The 22,715-nt window shown below is 41.8% G+C and overlaps 1 protein-coding gene and 1 long non-coding RNA gene across 2 annotated transcripts; one reads left to right on the top strand and one right to left on the bottom strand.

The window, feature by feature from the left end:
- Positions 1–553: 553 nt before the first annotated feature.
- On the top strand, positions 554–10,429 carry LOC112978428. Its single transcript, XR_003257888.1, has 6 exons — positions 554–669; positions 1,901–1,942; positions 3,784–3,946; positions 6,268–6,984; positions 7,687–7,880; positions 10,358–10,429. It is a non-coding gene; the product is annotated as an uncharacterized LOC112978428 (long non-coding RNA).
- Positions 10,047–22,074, bottom strand: LOC112978420 (astacin-like metalloendopeptidase). Its single transcript, XM_026091939.1, is given in 14 exon segments — positions 10,047–10,163; positions 10,165–10,269; positions 10,272–10,589; positions 11,022–11,137; positions 12,219–12,346; positions 13,449–13,533; positions 13,660–13,838; positions 14,599–14,716; positions 15,366–15,506; positions 16,517–16,588; positions 17,542–17,566; positions 18,295–18,311; positions 21,731–21,755; positions 21,994–22,074. Coding segments are annotated over 14 exon segments (1,515 nt in total). The 5' UTR covers positions 22,063–22,074.
- Positions 22,075–22,715: the final 641 nt, after the last annotated feature.

Below are 22,715 nucleotides of genomic sequence, written 5' to 3'. Positions count from 1 at the left end.
AATGGTGGTAAAAATTATTAAGAAGTGGGAGTAGCAATTTGAAGATGAGGTTTCTCTGAAGTGTGGCCCCTTCACTTGAAGACCTAGAGTACACACTAGGAAATCGACCTAAGGAAGGTTTAACGACCAGACAGGAACCTGGCTGTAAAACTGAAGCTCTCGCTGAAATTCTTAGTTCGTTTTACCTTGATACTTTCGCTCCCCGAACTTGGAAGAGCTGCTCCCGCCCTCCCTCCTGCTCCCAGGAGCTTGCCGTTTGCCCCTCCTGACAACTTGGCGCCGGCAGAGGGGGAGAATTTAACAGCCAGCGACCACCGACGGCGTGCGGTGAGGTCCTCGCGGGTAACGGTCGCCGGCGCGGGGGGTGGGGTTGGGGGCGGCCGGTCCTCGTGGTTAACGGTCGCCGGGGGGCGGGGTGAGGGGGTGGTTGGGGGCGGCCGCGCTTGGCGTCAGGCAGTTCCCAAACCGCGGAGGGCGGCAGCAAACGCCGTTTGCGCCAGCTGCTGCCTACCGTGGCTTGGCCTCGGCGGTTTGGGTGTTTGAGCGGGCCAGGCGGCGCTGTCTGAGGCGGCAGCGGGCGGGCAGCAGCCAGCGGCTGTGCGTATGAGGGACTGGCCGCCTCGCAGCGTGCCGGTGCGGGAGGAGACGGCGGCAGGACAACGGCTGCAGGTCTGTYCTAAAACGCAGCTGAGTGGGTCCCTTCCTCCCCTCTTCGCTTTAACTGGCGGGCACCTGTGGGAAGGAGGGCTGGTATGAAGAAGTCCGGCGCGGTTGGAGTGAGAGATACAAGGAGAGAAGGAAAAAGGAGAGTGTAAACGAGAGCGTGAAAGGGACTGGAAGATTTTTGGTTTAGGGTTGATGGGGGAAGAGTGATATGAGGGCAGCGAGTGAAGGTGGGTTCACTGAGACCCGAAGCTCCCTCAGCGGCCGGAGAGCGACGCGGGGCTGTGATGCAAGAGTTGTCAGCAGCCTTATGAGGTGGAATTATCCTTCGGGAAAAAAAGAATTTAAATCTGCTTACAGCATATCAATTTATCACTGATATTTTTGTAAAGTTATGTAACTTCTGAAATGACTTATTCAGATAAGGGGTTAAAAGTGTTTGCTCTTACCGTTGACATTATAACAAATATGAATGAAACGCTCAGTCAGAATTGAAATTACGTTGATCTCAAGTTAGATTTTAACTTGTAACTGTTACATGTGGAGGGAAGAAGGAGCTGTTTTCTACCTAGGTGGAAGGGTGTCAATCTGAAAAATCAGACTGCTACGAAGGAAAGTATATCACTTGTAGAGAGCAGAAATCTGTGGGGGATGAGTGGGATCCAATGTATCATCAGTCTGGTGTAAATGAAAAAAATAATAATGATGATGACTATCTTTAGGTCTATCCTAAAACCTAGCTGAGTGGGTTCTGTTTTCTTCTTCATTTTTACATGCAAAAGTGTCCAACAGTCTAGAAATCTCACTCAGTTATTGATTTGTATGTCTATAGCTGATTAGTTTTTATTTGGATCTTTTTAAGCAAGTATGTATATAAGTGACACTTTATATAATTTTATATTTTTAAGATGACATCTTTAATGTATGCATTACTCCATATTCTATCTATTGTCATCTCTTCATACCCCTCTAAAAAACAGAAGAAAAAATCACATTTTATCCACTGGTATTCTAATATCCAGAGAGCCAGATTTTCAAGTTAAAAAAAAAAAACAAAATCACCAACAAAAAAAAAATCACCAACACATGCATCAGTATGTATCAACAGTAAATAATCAAGGAAAAGATCACAGAGAAAGTGGAGTATAACCTCAAAAGAATATATAATCTATGTATTTAGAATTAGTTTTCATTTTTGCTATGAAATCCAAATTGTTCAAATTCTGTTTTTGTTTAGCACTCCCTGCCAGAGTTGTTGACCAAGGGAACACAGAGTTATGTAAGTTGGATAGTTGCTGTTTGTTCTTTTCTAGTTCACTTAAGTTTAAAAGGTTTATTGAAATGTTAAAGTTTGATCTACAATACAAAACTTGATTTTTTTCCCCATAAAGTAGTCTGTTTGCATAGATACTGATTGCATAGCATATTGATGTTGAAGTATAGAGCATTGTGTGCACTTCATTTGCACAAAGCAATATTAATTTTTCTCAGTCTCCCCTTTCAAGCATAGTGTCAACCTAAATGGCAGCTGGTTAAGAAAGATTGGTTTTCACTAAAATAACTCTTTCCACAGAAACTAGTTGTCTGAAAAAAAAATGTTCGTTTGGTGAAGACATCGACTTACAGAACTAAATTGAAAGAAAAGTTGCAAATAATATTTGTGCTGATGTACTCTGGCTGCCATTTTAGAGAGGGCTCAGCTCTGCCTTTTGCAGGGGGGCATCTGGTTGAAGCTGGTGCCTATCTGCTTTGGGGAGTCCTGCCTGTGATCAAGGCCTGATCTGAATGCAGCTCTGGACCCTTTGGCCAGCTGAGCTCAAGCAAGCCTTTGCTATTCCTATCAGGCCTGTCATCCTTGCCAGCCTGATCTTGACCAGCTCCACCTATGTCTTTCTGCTCCCTTGGGGCACTAGCTCCCCTGCCTGACTGTGCATGGTGGCTGTGCTTCCTGCACATAGCCCAAGGGAGTCACGACCTATCTGGTTGCATCCCCCCCCACTCTATGGAGACCCCACTGTGAGCTTAGCAGGGGCACAGAGGTCTGGGGCAGGGGGGCAGAGTGAGGACAGGTGATGGGGTGGGCAAAGAGCTGCTGGACAGAAAGGAACAGAGGACATAGATATGGGATCCCACGCTCCCTGACTGATCACTGCTGGCAGGGGCAGCGTGACAGGATGCTATGTAGCCAACACAGTGTGYGTATGTCCCAGCATGCTGAACACAAAGACCCCAAAGGGAGGGTCTAGGGTTCAGGGTGACAGTATAATTATCCCATGTTTGCACAGTGCCTAGTGAAGAAGAATTCAGACCAGCATGGGAAAACACCATTGAAACAAGCATGGGAAGTACAGTCCTGTGCCTCCCCATAGAAGAGTCCCTCATGTTCAGAAAGGTCTGTCTGTCATTGCTTGGAGGGATGTGTCTGCTTCCCTGTTGGGGTAGCGCACGTGGTATGCGGTGAACTTGCTGGAATGAGGGTGCAGAATCTCCCACTGACGAGTCATCTGTGCTGTGGCCTGAGCAGAGTGCAGGCCCTGTGGTCATGCCATAAACCATAAACAATTCAGTCTTCCATGTTCCTCATGGGAGCCGTGTCATGGGAATGGTGTCCTTTGTTATCAGTACAGGCTGTTCTTGTTCTACTGCTTCTTCCAGGTCTCTCACATGCACACATATCCATTCCTGCTGCATTCCTACCAATCTCTGTATTTCTGTTAAGAATCTCTCCACAAGGACTGGCGAGGCTGGATTGCTGTGGATGTAGTTTGGGGAAGAGAGCTGGTATCCTAAAGGAGATGCCCTGCCCCATCCCTGGGGCGCTTTGTGTATGTGAAGGTTTCTGTATGCCCAAAGTAGCTTTGATCCAGGGTCAGTACCGGAAGCAGAAGCACCAGTTTCATCCTGCGAGGCAGCACCTCTGAAATAGAAACCTCCAGGGGAGCCCCACAGCCTGTCTGGTGCTCTGTCCTGTTGAGATGGCCTCTAGGCTGGGGCTGCTCAAGAGAGACACCTTGCGGCTGTCCCACGGTAGAGTGCACACACTTGGATGTGGGTCTTGGAAAATCCCAGTTGTGACTTGTGAGGCTGCTCTCCCTGCTGAAGTACTTCCTTGCCCAGCAGGGACTTCTCTCCAGAAAGATGGTCTCTCTGAAGATGATGTTGCTGTATTGTCTGATGTTTCTTCTGGAGTTGATCAAGGATGAGGAATAGGACACAGACACACCGAGGACACCACGAGAGGAGTCTGGAGATGAGTGTTTGGAGCTGCAGCTGGACCTACTTGGTGAGAGCCTCATGAATAATAGCAGAAGTCATTCCTAGGCCAAGACACTCACCTAGAGTGCTGCTGCCTTGTGTTCAGCCTAGCATGTGTTCCAGGAGCTGGAGAGAAATCCCCATCTGCATAAGAGAACGGTTATGGTTGTACTATATGGCATTAGATGTAGATAAAATTAGAGTCCTTCTGAACAGGGTAGCTTCTGCCCTCAGGCTGGGATTGGCATGGGGGAAGAGCATGGTCAGAGCAGGGGGATGTGAAACTCCCTAGGCTAGAAGGTGTTCCCAGGCAGACAGACAAGCTGCCTAGTTGTGCTCTCCCTTTACCCACCAACCTATGGCTGGGAACCCATGCCAGCTGGAATCAGTGGCTGTCCTGGGCTTGCTCACAACATCCCAAGCAGCTGTGCTGTTGGGATTTGCAGAGAGTCGCCCTGTGGGAAGCGAGTGGCCGCATATTCGGGTTGAATCTTGACTCAGTCTTTGGGAACAGCTTTGGCTCTGCCCTATGCAACAGGAGTCAGACCAGCCCCACACGGACCTGGACTCTGCTGGCTGCCCCTTGACAGGGAAGTGGCCTCTCATTCTGTGAAATGAGAAGGGGGAACCCCAGGGTCTTAAAGTCCACTGGCTTTTGCTTCCCTTAACACCGATCACTAATTTCCCTCAAAACCAACCCCCTTAATTTTATTGTTTTATCAATTTAAAGACACTTGCAGCTTCAATAAATTCTCAGTCACTGCCAATAGGATTTCAGAGATTTTTTTTTTCCCCAAAATGGTTTTATGAAATCACTGTGTCTCCTTGCTTCAAATGTTAACCTAAATCACCTGGAGCTGTCATTTCATCACCCCATGGACACATCTAAGTCATCTTCAGCACACAGGAGCAAACAGGTTCTTCCCACACTTGAAGCCAAGCAGTTATGTGATTAGTGCTCTGTGGTTGTCCCAAGCAAATGGAGTTTGAGTCCCAAGTGGAGCCAGGTAGTTGTTGATTGACAGCTTGCATTCGGCCAGCTCACAGTGGGCAGCCCAAGTTTACAACTGTGTAAACAGTGTAGATGTATCCTGTATGAGCAAGGAAAACAGGAAGCTTCAATGTCATGTTTAAAACCAGCCATATCTCTGCACTATTCACAGGGAGAAGCTGCAGCTCCTGGGTTTGCTGCATTTAATACCTTCCCACCAGAAATTCCTCTCGAAAGCAAGAACTGGGATGTCCTCTCAGAGAATCATTCTCCTTGTGGCAGCTTTTAGGGGCAATTCAGCTACTATTTTGGAGACTTAGGTCATAAGCTCAGAGTTACACAAATTATTTTCCTTCTTTCTTCACCAGGCATTCAGCTCAAGGCAAAGGGTGGTTTTTTTCTTTTTTAATTTGGAGATTAACACCACACTTCTTGAAAAGTATCTGGATTTATCTTAGGAAACCATTGATTAAGATGGCTGTGATAGACTCCCAAGAATGGGCTGGAATGGGTTGTGACTATTAGCTATTGGGTGGGAGATACTGAAGAGTGCACCACCTTTGCCAGAGGACAATTTACCATTCCCAGAAACAATTCCCATAAGACACTGTTTGCAAATGGACCACCTGAACACAATGGTCATGTTACAGCATTGCTCCACACAGCATCTCATGTATGGCAAGTTCAAACAACAGCTAGTTGCTGCCTTTTAAGGCAGGGAAGGGGGGGAGATGGTTGTTGCTAGCCTTCAGAAAATTGCAAACACTGTGTAGCTTAATTATCATTTTTATGAAGGCAAAACTGTTGAGCTGATCTCCTGGGGCACCCCTTCTCTAATTTTATGAGAATTTGATATCACATTCTCTGAGGACAGGATTGAATATAGGAATTCCACCAGGTGTAGCCTGGTGAAATACAATGTGCTTTAAGGGCTCTTCACAAATCCATTAATATAGGCTAGGTAAACCACCAACCCTTCAGGCTGTACAATTCAGCAGAACGAACTGAATTCCTATGCTGTTTTGAGAAAAGCCATTTCTAGCAGGTTTATATGCAAGTGATTTTTCTGAGAATAGTTTGAAGCATCTGTGCTTCTAGTGATTAGTGTACTGCTACACTAAGAAGGGGAAATGCATGCTGATTTCCTTTTTAAAGCCAAGAACAACCCCCATTCAGATCTTGGAGCTGTGCATTGTGAACTTCCTCCATCAATGTGGCTATGATACTGTGGTGAGATATTAATTTCTTTATAAAGACCCTGGCTGGTAACTGCGTTTCACACCACATTGCTACACATACCCAAGGGTATGGTAGGTTATATTTATTATGATTCCTTACAGGCTTATTGCTTATTCCAGGTGTCCAGTCAAAGGCTGAATTTTTGGAGTCTGGAGGAGATGTGAAAAAGCCTGATGTGTCACTTAGCCTCACCTGTGAAATGCGCTGGTTTCAAGTTCAGTGACTACTGGATGAGCTGACATTGAGTGTCTCCAAGCAGAAGATTGTATTGGGTATCCAGCATGAGCTTCTTGATAGCACCAAGTATTCTTCTAGCTCAGTACAAAACTATTTCTCCATCTCTGGGGACAATGCAATAAATACATTGTATTTGCAAATAAACAACTTGGAACCTGAAGACACTGATACCTACTATTGCAGTGGTGCACGTGCACAAATGTGAACCCAAGTTAAGGAAAGAAACCCTTAATTTTAATCATAAAAATCAAACTGTTGATTTTAGGCTCCTGAAGAGAGGCAAATAGGCTTTTGGCCAGATTTTCAAAGAAATATGGTTGCCTACTATAGCTCTGAATTCTTAACGTAGACATTATACTGCCACTTGGTTCCAGTGGGAAGGCAAACAACAAGCAGTTATTTACTTGTGAACCTCTTCAACAAATGTCAACTTGGAAAGATTTTAATTTGTCGAACGAGATTTGGGGAGCATTTTCTTGTGCTCTGGAGCTTCAGTGTAGGCCATATGAACCTATCTTTGCCTCCTTGTGAACACCTCTGCTAGCAAGCGAGATCTCTTTACATGCCATTTCATCTCTACCACTCTGAAATCTTGAGGGGTAAGTAACGTACTACCTGCTTTCAAGTCACAGATGCCCATGCTAGGTAAAGTCTGAGGTCATTTCTGACAGGAGAGAGAAATCTTTGCTCCATGAAGCTTGCACAAAAGCTGATGAGCCAATAAACAAGCATGTTTCTTTGGAAGCTCTCCAAATTTCTTCATATATATATAGGGTTTATTTAAGCAGCAGCTGTTTTTTTCTGGCATCCATTTCTCAGGAGTTTGGTGCCAGACCCTGTTCAAGCCACAAAGGATTTCTGTAAAGCCATTTGTAAAGGTATCTGGGGGATATCACTGTGAAAAAAGCATTATGGAAGCCTATGTAAAAACCCCTGGAGAGAAACTCAGAACCAAAAAGGTACCTAAATCAAATCTGAAAAACATTTTGATAGAGAAATAAAAGACTTACATTTTTAAACTGTTTTAAAATGCTAACCTCCTAACTGAAATAAATGTGAAATAAAAATTGCGTATCTTAAGAGCCTCATAAAGATCAATATTTTTTTCCATTTTGTATTTCCATAAGGAGTTTTCTAAGCTCTTCAGGGGGGGCAGTCCTCATTAGTTAGATCAAAATTAATAAGAAATTAGCCCTTCCCAACCCACCAGTATATTGGGGGTTTGCAGTATTCTCTCCTGCATTCTGTTCTGGAGGGGTTCAGGAATTTCAGCTGTTTCTCTAGAACTACATTTTTAACAGTTTCAGAAGGACAACGCTTCATATGATGTGTGGATAGCAACACCTGAGTGTTACCTGCAGTATCTGAAGAACTGAAGAAATGTCAGTTATAAAGTAGACTCAAAATTGCTTTCTTCAGAGGCATTTGTACAGCCATTTATCACTGTGCGATGAAGAAGCAATCTACAATGGAATTAAAGTTTCTCTATCTGCAAGTAAGTGACTGATTCTTCATACTTGGGAAAAGGCAATTTTAAGTGTTTATTTGTTTAAAAAAAATCTCATCTGGAAGATGTGATTAGAAATAAGCATATGACTCTGTTGGTATGGTGTACTCTAGGTATGTAATGGTAATAGTTTACCCCGGTAGTGTACTTAGATATAGAGACAGCTTTGAGCAAATGCTTGCAAGTTTAGCCTTACTTTTTGGTGTCTCTTTTAACAAAAGGAAGGTGACTAATAATTTGTTGTTTACTATATCAATTTTACTCTGAGGTTTAAATTCATTTCCCACAGCTCTCTTCTAGAAATGTATTTCTGTGAGAAAGGTTCCAAGGTTCCGAGTATTACAGAGCAAAACCAGGGAAAGCATTTGCATTTTTCAGATCTCAGCGTACAAGCATTAAATACTAGAGTTAGTAGTGCTAATCATAGTATGGTTAACTGTTGATTTATGCTAACAAAAATAAAATATCAGCCTATTTTGCTCTCAAATCTATTAGAAATAATAGGCTTGTGACCAAAAGGGTGCTATTTTAAAAGCGTAATTGCATGCGAAAGCTATGAAATGAACTTCCTGGGACCTCAGCCACTCTCCCAACTTTGTCCTCCTTATGAGATCAGAAGAGGAGTGTTTAGCTTCTGGCCTGGCAAAAAGTTTCTTCCCTGAAGAGCTGAAGATGAACATGAACTCTTGCAGCAGTCTCTAGTCCACCTCTTGTCATGTGAAAGATTTAACCATACCTGTGGACTAAAAAATGTCTTATGGATAAAAAAGCACCCTTAGCTGGCCCCTACCTAGTACATGGAAAGTACCATGTAGTACAGTAGGAAGTAGCAGTCCTTTATGGCAATACTTTTGTCATGTCCATCTTTCTTGTGATTTATGGATATAATAGGATCATTAAGGGAGATGTCAGTTCTGGAAGCTTAAAAGTTAGGCTGGGAAGGGAGGCAGTATCTAAGACCTCCTTTTCATGCTCAGGACTGTGAAGAATGTAAAATGAATTTGTGAGGTTTGGAGCTGGTCTCTTCAGCCAAATAACTAAACCTATGACAAAGATATGTGATATGCTTAAGAGATACTCTTATGACTGAATGAAGGGGGCTAAAAAGTAAGATGACATAATGTGTGTGGCTGGAAGGGACTATTGGAAAAGAGAAATGGAAACACTTTTTTTATATGAAGCTTTTATTAAATTGTTAAATAGAAAGAGGTAATAACTTAACTGTGCAGATGAAAGGGGGGCACACAGGATGTACAGAATTCATACATTTATATGGCTTGGGGAGTAAACTTTCTCTGTAAGTTGAAGACTTTGATTCAAAATAGATTTGAATTTCATACCAATCCAAGCCAGGAAAGGAGCAAAGTAGGAAAAGCATAATTTCAATATTCACAGAATAGGCTCTTCTCCATTAAGTCAGTTGTGGGTACTAGGTTTTCTTTGGGCCCTTACTGTAAGAAAAATAAGAGAATATTTAGCTTGCAGTGCTCTCTGAACAAACAGTGTCATCTCTGAAGTATGTAAACACTAAATCACACTTTAGCTGACAACTAGGATCATTTTGCAGTAGATGACAAATCAGTGGCATGGGGAGTTTTCTTATTTTTCTTTCCTTTATAGCTACTATTTACAGAAATAGGTATTACATTGACACAATGCAATATCGCTGTTATGGTTTGGATATACCATTAAGTTACTGCATTTCAATGGATCTGCACAAATTCCCCACGTGCGTGTTCTTAGCCCATGGCAAATAGAAGGTAATGTGACTTAGCTGAGCTTTCTTTCATACCAACTAAGCCAAGCTGAATAACTGCACACTTCCTTTAGACTTCAGATATACACACAGACATTTTTGTAGTTCAGCTGATACATGCTATCTTGGCAGCCTGCAGTAACTTAACTGTGTGGTTGTAGCCTTAGTTATTAATGAATGGAATTGAGGAAAATGTGTTTTAGGTGGATAAATTCCAAGGATTCTGACAATGGACATACTGCCTCTCTTCTTGTCATGTGGCTAGGTGACCTGCTTCACTATAAATCTCTCTTGCCCTCTGAACTGTCTGATTTTAAAAATGCATCTTTTACAGAGGAATAGTATATTTAAATGTTACATTATGATTTATTCTCTTTCATAATACAAGAATGTCTAATTTACTGCGCTACTAACACTAGCAATAACATTAAATTGATCACACCCTTGATTGCACATGTTTTGGAATGGCATACATCTGAGAGGCAAGGCAAACTGTGGAATCTGGGAATCACCTGCTGACACTATTTGGGATGAGCATGGCCTCATCTTCTGGAAGGAATAAATGGTATCAATGCAAGACTGACCCGTTATATCAAAGGTCACCTCCTCAAACAATGTTTTTCCCAAATCACATGCAAAGAGGAAGGTAGAACACATGTTGATTTGATATAGATTGTTTTTCTTTCTCTGACGTTCTCCTTTTTCTCAGACCTACCAGAAGTAAAGGTGGCTTGGAAACCAGAAGCTGTATCAACACCATCCGTGACAAACTCTATGAGCATAAGATTGCTGGAAGCAACTATGTCATTGGGTATCTTTGATCCACAGGTTTTGTCCATTAGAACTGCAGAAGATTTGCTGGCTCCATCATAAACTTTAACGTAATCGCCCTGACAGCCTCTGGTTGTCTGCAGGTCAAAGGCCTGAAAGTGCAGGGAAATCTGTAAGGGAAGAGGAAACAAGCCTTCAATATACACATAAATGACTTCTTTCATGGAGTGTCCTTTAAAACAGACAGAATCCAAGCTGTAACTAAGTCAGAATTGGAACTGCTTACCCAGCCTTGCCTCTCATCCCCTGAATTTGCAGGGTTCAGATATAATGGGCCTGTGACTGAATGCTCCCATGCTCAGACTGCTTTGTCTTGATTTTGCAAACCTGAAGCTCAATGTATGGAGATTTTTCAAAATTGCAACTGTGCAGTTGTCTTTGCCCATACCTGGCTTAAGGACATGAAGAAGAAATAGATGCTAGTCTAAAATTTCTCTCATGAAAAAGATCTGGTAACTGGTGTGCAGATACAGTGCAAATCACTTAACACAGAAAGACATCAGTTCAGCCATAGTCCAAGACCATTATTAACCTGTGATTACCTTTCTGGATCGGGTTCGGATGAGCCAGACACAGTTGGTGTTATCTGAGTAATTTCTTGGATGATTGGCAGATTTCAGTGACCCAGATGCTGTATCGAGAATAGTGCTGCAGCGACCTGAGAGAAAAACAATGTTTGCCTCAGCACCAAACTTAAAAGATACTTCTACTCATCTACAACTACTTCTACTCATCTACAACTACACTCTCTTCAGAACGTAATGGTCTTGATTTTCTGATCTTCCAGCATTCATTTCAGGGTACTTGTACATCTTGGTTAAAATGAAGAAGCATGTCCTAATTTTCACATAATTGTAAGCATCTGCATCAAAATGGAAAGTAAAGTAGCACATGGAAAAAGCATTAGCTTTTATTGATAATTCCACAGTACAGCAAGGGATTTCAGGATGAAGTACTCTTTCTACTCTACCTTTTCAATCTAAAAAGAGTGTGAGAAGTTTTACTTTGCTGCCACTGGTCAGTAGACATACAATTTTCCACTGGGATAGGGAAATCAAGTTATGCTAGAAGAGTCAAGCAAAAATATCTCTCTGCAATAGTTAAATTCTGAGTTTAGGAAGAGGACTTGGTCTCTCCTCTGTGCAAGGGAAAATAATTTACCATGTTTTTTCCCTTTGACTGAACAAATTTCTTTGTTTATATGGGAGAATTTCTTCTAGCAGAAGTTTAAGGAGTGGAAAATTTATACACATTTAGAATAATAGCTTAAACATTTGAAAACTATTAGGCTAGAACTGGACAAGGCATCTTGAAACTGTTCCAGTTCAGAGGAACCTATAGCTATTTTGGTTTGGCTCAGTCCTTAAATATAAACTGCAATGAGGGACCGAGATGTCTGACTCTTTGTGGGTTTTATAGTTGCCTCTTAAGCTTTAAGAAGCCCAACAACTCCAGTGAAGCGTACAACACAGTAACCAGTCAGGCCAGTGGAATTGCACCCACTTACACCAACAGTGAATATATTTGTTTTAATCTGGATGCAGAAAGCATTTTCTTACTAATCACAGTGTGCCTCCAGCTTCACCTTTGCGTTACCTCCCGAAGTGACCCTAATGGGTACCACGGATTTAGAAGAGTAGACTCACAATCTGTGAGAAACCTCTGCCTCTGCAGAGCTGCCTAAACACCTTCATGGAAGATCTGAATAGAAGATGAAGGGATGGCTTTGAAGCACTTACTGCAATTGTAGAGCTTGTTGATTTTGGCCACATCCAAGTTACTCAATCCCTGCCTCTGTCCAATATGTACTGATTCATCAGGAATTGGTACAATAGTTGCTTTCCCAGTGGTGTTAGTGAATGTGTGTCTGCAAAAACACGGAAAATTTGTAGTCCTTTAAGGAAAATGACTTTTTCCAAGTCTTAATGGCATAATCTACATGCTTTACAGAGAGCAGAGCAATTGCACGTAAGTTGTTTAAATTTTGTCTGACAGCTGGGTTGTTCTTCTGGCCAGTTCTTAATGCATATTCCAGCAGATGAGAATGCAAAGTCTCTTGTGCAAGAGGAATAGAAGCTTCAAAGCAAACTGTCTGCTTGCTGCCCCATGATACAAGAATGCCTCCAAACCATGCTGTTTGGAGTGCTAAGTTTATGATATGGTTCTTCAGTCGTTTGCTGTTCTTCTTGAGAATTTATTAAAGACAGAACCAAAACTCAACCTTAAAGAAAAGCCAAGCAACCCTCCAAGCCCTTCTCATGCTCGAAGGTGGTTGGGGAGTAATAGCCTTGTTGTCACAGCAGTTATGGAGATGTTTAAGGTGATGATTAAGCCCTGGAAAGGGCTGCAGAAATTACTGAAGGGGTGAGTCCATTTTGTAGAACACTTCTAATAGAAAAGCCTTCGATCACCTGTATATCAATTTATTTCTTTTTGTGCATGGATTCACCTGTCTGTGATCTTAGACTGACAAGAGTACATGCATAACACTAATTATCATGCTGTAGTTATTTTGTAGTGTAATTCTACTTTGGAAAACTAGTTCTAGCCCAGGGTCCCATTATATTAGGTGACAGAGAAACAGAAGAAAAAAAGCAGCTTGCCCTCACACAACTATCTATGGTTGAAAATCTTCTTGACTTGGGAGTTCCTTGGGAGGAGCTCTACTTTGAAGCTGCTTCCTTGGGATTTTGGTTGTTGGCATAACTTAACAGTGCTGTTTAATTAGGTTTGATCAAGATGTCCAGTAGACATGCTCCTTCCCCCATCCCAGCTCAGCTGGGAATGACTCCTTAATGGAAAGCTAAGAATAATAAAGTAATCTTGGGGAATGCCTTGTTTGAACTGACTCTCAGTGTTTTTCTCAGAGAGGGAAATGGGGAAGATGATAGTTAGAAGAGAGTTACTATGGAAGCTAATTCTAATGCAAGATTTCAATTCCACAGAGGCAGTGCCATGCTGTTACTTACGGGCCATAGTGCATTACTGAGGAATAGTCATATGGAAGACCCAGGTTATTGGAATTTTCAAATTTCCTGAAGTCTGCTCTGTCAGCTGTAATATATGATATCATATTTAAAGCATGTTTCTTACCACTTCCTCTCAGAGAAGAAGGAAGAGCTGGGAACAGTAGGACATACCTACTGTACTGTCTACATTGAGGAGTTAAAAGGTACTTACCCAGACTGATGTACTCCCACATGATCTTTACATATTTATCCCTGTCACTTCGAGAATGTTCATGCAAAAACCCCAGGGCATGGTCCAGTTCGTGTTGAATTATTCCTTTCCACATGCAGCCTCCTTTCATCACAGAGACAGTCTGGCCACCTCCTACTTTTCCATAGTTGGACCAGCAGCTGGGAAAGACACGGAACATCAACAAGAGAAGACACATGGATTTGTGTTGTCAGACAGGTATGGGGACAGTATGGAGAACCTTACTGTACATGTCTGTTGTGGGAATGGAAGAGATTCCTTACAGTCTGTTGTGATCAGAGCCAACAGAAAGACAAAACTGACCATGGTGCAGAAAATCAGCAAACAATATGTGCATCACTAAAGCCTCCTAGAAGCCCTTCAATAGCATGGAGGTTCCTGCATGCTAGCTTTCTGTACACAGTGATGTTAACTCCTTAGAATTAACCATTTTTCTCAAATGACTGAATCCTGTATCAGAGATAGAGCTAACCTGAATGGCACTTTTAAGCTAAGGGATACTGAACAATTCTATCAAAGGCTCTAATTCTGACCTTGACAGCCAATGCTGTGTTTGATTCAGAGAACTGCTCTTTCCTAAGTTGAAATTGATGCCTCCTGTGCAAATTAAAACCACAACAGCCTGTTACATGTTGTGCTAAGTGTGAATTGCATCACACAGCAAACATGAGCTAAGGATATTCTTTCTGCCTTACTGCTGGTTTCCCATGATCTGTGAGTCACTTCAGTGTCTTTGGTGAGTCCCTGATGTAAATGCTGGATCTTTAGCAGGATACTTTGCACCCTGATAAAGCATGAAGTTACTTCTCTAAATCCAGTCCTCTCTAGGATCACACAAGATGAGAGTAGTGAAGGCATGAAAAGCAATATAGAAATAACATATTCACTTATTCAACTCACCCATCGGCAGATTTAATGCTGAGATAGTCGCGTTCTGTCCTGCGCTTCACAAAATTAATACAAGTCAATGTTTCAAATTCTGCCATAGCATCTTGAATCACTTTTATGTGGTTTTCCTCTGGAGAAGGAAGGGGGATAATTTGGGGGTCACACAAGAACAATGACTTGTGCCATTAAAATCTCATGTATGCTCAAAAACAGTGTAAAGGAGGAACAGAAACATTAGCCTAGTCTTTTTATGGCTCTTTGCTCAGTAGTGAATTTCATTTGCAATATAAATAGCCTGGCACAAGGCTCTCTTTATCCAAGACTTTGTCCAGGACAGATTCAGATGGGATTCTGTTTTCTGAACTACTTGTCTTAAATTATAGCAGTGGTTGTTGATGTATCTGCAGATTGTCCACTTGGTGACAGCTATGGGAAGCTCTTTTGCTTATGAAAAATAGTCCATTCAAACCACATGCAATAGGCATGAACCTCATAAAGGCAGATATTCTAGCAGATACCATTAGAGGGAATGATCGTTGTTGTCTCCAAGAAACCAGACCCAAAATATTATGGATGCAAACCTCAAGGAAATTTGATCTTTTTTTTTTTCCTATTCAGACCTTTGTAATTTACAATTCATCTGTGCTTGCACAATACAAATAAATCCTTAGAACAGATTTCATCAACTGTTTGTGCAGCTACTGGAAGTAGGTTTCCACCTGAAGGTTATTGGAAAAATCCTTTACAAAAAAAAAAGAATTATCAAAATATATACCTACCATAAGTAGGATCCAAAACATAGGGAACACGGACAATCCCGTCACTGGACTGGGGCCAATTGCAATGGCGATTTCGACAGTTGATGGCACTGCGGCTCCTTTGGGGAACTATGTCACCTTCCTGCAAGAGCTGAGAGCTGTCTATGTGAGAAAGAAAGGGCAGAAATATCTGAGCCATGGATTGCTGGAGGCTGCTAGGCACACTTGGAAAACTGTCACCCTCTACTTGTTCTGCTTTTATATTTTTCCCTAAGCATCTGCTGCTGGCCAGTCAGAAACAGTCTATTGGGTTAAATGGACATTGTCTGCTCCCCTACCTTCTTCGCTGCTGCGTCCTTAGCTCAGAGAAGAGGTAGGAAGCTCCACCTCTGTTGGGTAGTGTTTAGGCAAGACGGGGAAGAGCTGAAAGCAGTTGCAGTGTATTAGTTGAGCTGCTTCACTCATCGTGCAACACTGAGTGAATGCCATTGAATATCTGCTCAGGAAGGGTGTTGAGCAAAAGTGGGAGATGCCAGTAAGGCAAATCAGGAGGCAAGAGTGCAGAGGGACAGAATTAAAAGGAGGTTGAGCACTGCCTATAGGAAACTGTAGGAATGTTCGGTGTCTGTTTCTACAGACAGGAGTAAAGCTTCTTCTGTGACTGCTGAAGGGAAGTGGTGACAAAGACAAGTTGACAGAAAGGGGCCAAAATATTTGGAAGAATCAAGGAGAGGTCTGAAATGGGAAGCGTGGTACTAACCATAGCTTATTTAGGAGTCCATATTACAAAGCCATATGACTGCTCCAGTGATACTTGCATTCAAGAAGAAGGCAATTAACTAATAAAATATTCAAACATCACAGGGTCTCTTTTTGTATCCAAAGAAGGACAAAGACCCCTGAAGTTAAAGCTGAAGAAGCTGCCTGCATAGTTCAGTTGCCTCCACATCCAGGATCATCTTCAGTATTAACACAATAGATCTGAGATGGCCTGGGGCTTCAGTAAACAACCTAGACGAAGTAGTTCCTGTGGCCTGTCTCTGAGTGGGTCTTATATGTAGATGAATAACAGATAGGAAGAATATTTTCATAGACTGTGGTAAGACATTGGTCATCCCCCCAAGAAGGCACAATAGATAGGGCCAGTATAAGCAGGGCTTTGGTGATGTTACCTTTGTTAACTTTCAGAATTCTGTTAAAAATAACTTCCTCCTCGTAGTCTGTCTCTGTAGGCGGATGAGATTCTGCACAGAGATGCAAGAGTGTCACTTTCTCATTCCAAAGAAAATAGAAATCCTGATTTTTTAACCCATATGAGCTTCCAGGGGCCCCCTTAAATCTGGTCTTGATTACGGTGGTGCATATGAAACTTGCAGAGCATATTTATGGGTTGGCATGGCATTAAGTCATGTATACGTTTGCTCAGGGACAGTCTTGTGAACCTCCCAACAGCTATGATCATTTTGGCATTCAGCTCCAAGAGCCTTTCTCTTCCTCACCCTCTCTCTTTTTTTATCATTGCATTTTAAGGACTGGACCTTTGGCTCTTATAGGTCTGGTTTGTCTGGCTCAAGCAGCCAGCTGGCAGTTCCTCTTGTCTACAGGGCTCCCCCTGTGCCCTCGGACAACATAGATTCCCTTCTCCATGCACACTTCACACTTGAACCCCCAACATAAGACACCTGGAGCAAAAACAGATGGAGAGTTGTCCTGGTGCTTACTGCTGGACACCCTGACCTCTTGAAAACCCTTGAAACCAATGAAATCAGAGCTGCAGTCCTATTCCATGAGCCAGACTGGTCCCCAGCTAATCCTAGCATCAGGGTCTCTGAGGCCTTACACTAAGTAGAACTCAGCTGAATCTGAGCATCATGCCATGAGTCCTGACATCAAAAAATGCATGTGCACTTGGCCTTTGCACTTACTGTAACCTTCAGAGGTGACTTAAATAAGGGCATTATCTAAGTGGAGCTGTTGTTAGCAAAAAAAGCAGCTGAGATTTTTAGCAAGGCCAAGCACTTGGCCAAGACCAAAAGAGACAACCGCTTTTCATGAAATGTTAGAGCAGTTGTATTTATTTAAAATTTCTTCCCTGAGATTAATTTATATTTAGCATGTGTTATTTTCTGGAGCAAGTGGGCAGATAAAAGTTGGTATATCTTATCAAATACTTAAATTTACTTGGAATAATACATACCATAGATATCCTCTTGTATAGTAACCTGTAAGGAGGATGCATTATTATAGTAATTTGTGTTATAATATAAATATCAAATAATATAACATGCAAAGAGTGTATCATAGGATCATAAGTGTCCAGGCTACCATGGTAAGTATCTTTAATCATTGCAGTCCTGAGCTCTTGTTTACTGTACCATGTGGAAGTATTGTGGTGTGGTGGATACTTTTCTTTGAAAACTGTTGGCAAATAGGGATATTCTAAAGGCAGTCAGTATAGAAGACTCAGGAAATGCAATTTGAAGCATGCTCTAGGTTTCAATCTTCCAGCTGTATTTATGTCCCTGCTAGTATGAATGCAAGGTTGCTGAAATAGCTAATGAAATCCTCCCAGTATCACCTCACGATACAACTGTGAAGGTCTGTGGCATGTACCACCATATAGGGAACTGGGGGTTAGGGGGATACCCATTTGTGGGGGTCATGCCTGTAACAAAACAGATTGCCATGCTGCTCTTGCCTTTCATCAAGCAAAGGCAGTTTAAAATTTTCTGTGTGACTCCAAAGAAGGCAAAATCTTCCCAGGGCATTGACTGCACAACGTGGGGCAATAAATGAAATAAGAATGGAAACCACACACTCTGTTACACCTTTGGTCTTAGAAGACTTTCCTCCAGAGATGGAGATAAGGGTGGAGTAGATGGGCCCCGACCTCACTTTTCACAATGCTGGACCCCAAGTGAACAAAAGAGCTGACTTGAGCTGTCCTTACCTGAGTAGGTTCTGTTGCTGCAAAAAGCAAGGAAGAAAAAGACAAGCAAAAGGGGCAAATTAGATTCTGAAATGCAGCTTCACAGTGTTCAACAACTCAGGCCTCCTCAGCCATGGGGATGCCTTTGGTAGGTCCCCTTGCTTGGAGAGGGAGCAGGGCATACTAACTAGGTACAGAAATCGAATTCATACTTAGACAAACAGCTATCAGAATTTCTAGTAGTTTGTGTTCAGGGACAGAATCCTGGTTGTTTACTCTCTAAGAATCAGCAAAGCATTTTATCAGGTTCAGTGTGGAAAGCGTCAAAGGAAGCTAGGGACAAAAATATGCCTCGTTCCTAGATTTCACTGGCACACATGCAGGCTAACCAGCTCAACAATCCTCTCTGGTTTCACAGTGCCAAAGAGTAAAGTTAAAAATGGGATGAAGGCTGTAATTTAGCATGAGACAAAAAATCTCAAATTCACTCAGTACCTCTCAGTAGCTTTGAACAATTCTGAATCATAAGAATGTCTTGCTAGTGTGGCATCTTCTGGTTTCTGGCAAATGTCTGTTCTGTGTTACTAACATAGAAGTGAAAATCTAATCTTATATATACATTTCCAAGCAGAAATCTAATAACATAAAAATTCCATTTTTTAATGAACTGAATGTTTTGTGAAAGGTATCAGAACATTTGGAGGAAGAAGGCATTTGTTCACATGACACATCGGTGTAGACTTAAAGATTTTGTGAATATTTTCATGTTTTGGTTCCTAACTTCACTGTTATAGCATCATAAAAGTATAGGCTTGGAAAGGACCTCAGGCGGTCATCCAGTTTGTCTCCTTTCCCTAAGGCAGAAACAGTTTTATCTATGTTATTCCTGATCACAGTGTGTTTAACCTGTTCTTAAGTATGATGGAGATGCCGCAAGCCTTTCTGGCAGTCTGTTCCAGTTTGTCAATAAGTGCAATCTTCCGTGTTAAAATTTAAACCCTTTATTACTTTTTCTATCTAACACAGAGAACACTTATGCAAAATAGTTCTGATATTTCTAAGGCTATCCATGTTCCTCGTCTTTTTGTTCATGTGTTTTCAATAGATGTGGAGGCTGCCAAGYGTTGTCACAGCTTGTAGCACCTTTCCCTTTTTACAGCTTCCATTGACCCGAGTGGTTATTGCCTAAACATACTGATGGGACTTACTCATATTCAGAAATTATCAAGAACCTGCAATAAAATTGCTTTTACTGAGCCAAAGAGGCTTCAGATCTGCCTTTCCAGACTATTACTTCAGTTACATGGTAATGAAACTCCATTGTAATGACAGTTTATTATAGAAAAGTTAAGTCTATTCCCAGCAGCTGCATCAGAGAGGTCCATGTCATCTAAAAAATTCTGCAGGGAAGCACATTTTTGAAATGGCTTGTCTGAATTCAGAATCCATGCACACAAGAGGCACTAGATTATTGATTGGTCAAGTCAGTGAAAATTAGGCTCCAGATTTCTAGAAACACAGAGCCCCCGACACCTTTTTAAAGCTCGTGAGACATCACAGAAAGCATCAGCCATGTGCCTAATTATGTGAGCATCTGGCATTTTTCAAAACACAGATCAAGTTTTCCTTGCACTGTAAATACTGAAAGATGTCTTAAAAGGCATAAAAAATGGTAAAAAAAGGTAAATTAAAATTCATTATATGTGTTTGTCTCAGTAATCCTGCAAATTTGAGTTCCAGCAACCACAACTCTGAACTCAAGAAAGCATGTCTCTCTGCTGGCTCTAAATGTACTGAGCAGTAATTTCACAGCCTCCCTTTGCTTCCTTGTCATAAAAGACAGCACAAAAGAAGAACTGGTCAGTTTTCATTAGCCCCTTGCTTGTTCTGAAAATGTCAACCAAACCTTCTAATGCCTTTTCCTTTCACAATACCTTACCCCTGACCTGACAGTTTCTTGCTGTAGTTAAGGTCTACCTACAGATTTATTTCCATTGACCTTCTCTAGAGATCTCCAATGACCTCCTTCTGTTTTGTGATTTGAAAAAATTGTTCTGTTACTGTTTCTGCCTGTACTATTAGTTTTCTATCTCAGCACATCGCAAAGCTTTCTCTGATACCAGACATCCCTTTCAGTTATGGCTGTATCAAGGTGGAACAAGGGAGCAAACGAGTAGCAAAGTCCTTTGGTAACATCCACAGTTTAGTGGAAGTCAAAATGTCATAATAAAATTTGATTTTTAAGTCTGTGCAAGCACATCTAAATCTGACAAACCATGGCCAAAAGGTATGAAGCACATCTACACTCAGTCCAATAACAGTCAGGAGACATGGCCTCCTTCAAAAAGCCTGAGAGTCAGTGCCTTCACATGCTCTAAAGCCAAGTCACTCACACATTGGCATCGTGGTCTATATTTACCATCCACTGATGAAATTCAATTCTGTATATCTTTCATCGCCTTCTGACAATTTTTCCATTTTTCTACCTATCGTGACAGAGTGAAGTCAAAGCTTCTTTTCAACATTCTACATCCCAGCGTTACAGAAGGATGCATCCTTAAATACACAGCTCTTAGTCTTCTTTGACTCAGATCTCTCATCTATCTCTACCATCACTTAAATTGGCCTGTCAAAAATTTTGTCTATCACAAAGCATATACCACTGATTACATGCAGCTGCTTTAACTGCTGCAGTCTGCTTTCAGTCCTCTTTCCTGCAGTCTCTTTCCCAGCCCCATGTATCAGTTATACAGCTCACAGCAGTACAATTGTGTGTGACCACATGTTGAATGCAATGCCACGCCACTCACCAGCTCTTCATTCATTTCAGGAGCTACCACACTGCACTCTTTACAGAACATGGGAATCCCTCCACAGTAGATAACATCACCTCTATTTCTCTGCTCCTTACTAAGTATGAGTAACAGAGAGTTTCTTTCTTAACATCTTTTATTCTGCTGCTGCTATTCGCAGTGTATTCCCTCAGACAGTCCCTTCCTTCCTTCTGGGCACCCCTGCTAGGATCAATCCTGGCAACCTAAAGTTTTTCTGTCCTCAGCTGAAAACTGAAGCAGTGCTTCAAACACCTCTTAATTTTTCCTTCCTTCAGATGATATATTTGTTCAGTACAGACTTTTGGAAATTGGGCACTTAATAAGAATAAAACTCTAGAAAATAAATGTCTCAGTAAGTAGCTGGTGTGTTAGAAATGCAAGCAGAAAGCCATAATTTCACTAAGCCCCCAATATGTGCAATTTCATGGCATATTTATTCCTGGCAATGAATTATCTATAGTTGCACTTTCAGCTGGTAAGAATTGTATTGTTGAAAACATCACTGGAGTTACAGTACTTGCCTCAGATAATCACCAGGCTCCAAGATTCCTGCTACATAATTAATTTGATACACAGTCAGCAATTGCTAGTTGTTTTTAAAATACAGTATTAATGCTACTTACTTGTTGTGCTATTCCCATAGTTCTCCTGCAAAATCAATAGGTATAAGGTATTATTTTCCATAGCTCTTAAATGCAGAAGCAATATCAGCAAAATCAGGCCAAAGGGAGGCACTAAATTATTAGACTGGTATTATGATATATGGCATTATATTGCAAATATTTGTCTTGTAGGAAATTCAAATTAAAATGGAACCCCACAGTTACACTCCAGGAAGGACAGATCAGCTAGAGGAAAGAGCATGGTTACATGAAACTTCTCTCACCTGAATAGGGAAGCCCAGGGTAGTGTGTAGCAGAACTGCAGTGAAGACTAGGAATGTCTTCAGATCCATTCTCTAGTTCTGACAGAGGATCAGTGCTTGTCTTTGTCTCTGCTAGTCCAGGAGCACTGTCGCTAAATATACCAGCAGAGCCTGCTCTACTAGGGCTGAAAAACTTGACCAGCCAATGGGAATCCAAGCAGGAAGCAAACTTTTTTTTGTAGCCTGAACAGTCGCTTTAGCCTCTGGGCATCTCCCAGTGCTGTGCTGTGGTTGTCGCTGTGATCTATAGCATCTCTTGTCTTCATATTGTCATTCATGCTGCTTCATATACCTGGATTAGCCTCACATTTCTGCTGCCATGCACTTTCTCTATTTCTTGACAAATCTTTCCTCAAGCATTCAGTGTTCAGCTGATGCCACCTGGGATGCCCTTGTGACTGGATAGCTTTCCAGAGTACTGTATTGGTGGGATTTCAGATGGAGGTGTCTTTTTCCTTTATGTCACAGACAGCACAGAAGGCTATGACTGTATTATCTTATTTTGGAACATACAATAGATCAGTGCTTGGTGAGGTCTGTATTTCCCCTTCTTAGCCTAGAGAAGATATTCTTCATCATCTCTGCTTATGGATCTAGAAGTAGAATTTTTGTTTCTTCCTTTGTGTTTCCTGATGTTATTGGGACTCCATAATTTCTCTCAGGCCAACTTTTGTGGCAGGCTC

Source organism: Apteryx rowi, unplaced genomic scaffold (genome assembly GCF_003343035.1).
Source record: "Apteryx rowi isolate R43461 unplaced genomic scaffold, aptRow1 scaffold_122, whole genome shotgun sequence".
Classification (NCBI taxonomy): Eukaryota; Metazoa; Chordata; class Aves; order Apterygiformes; family Apterygidae; genus Apteryx; species Apteryx rowi.
Note: the sequence above shows the minus strand (reverse complement) of the source record. Positions and strands in the feature narration are given on the sequence as shown.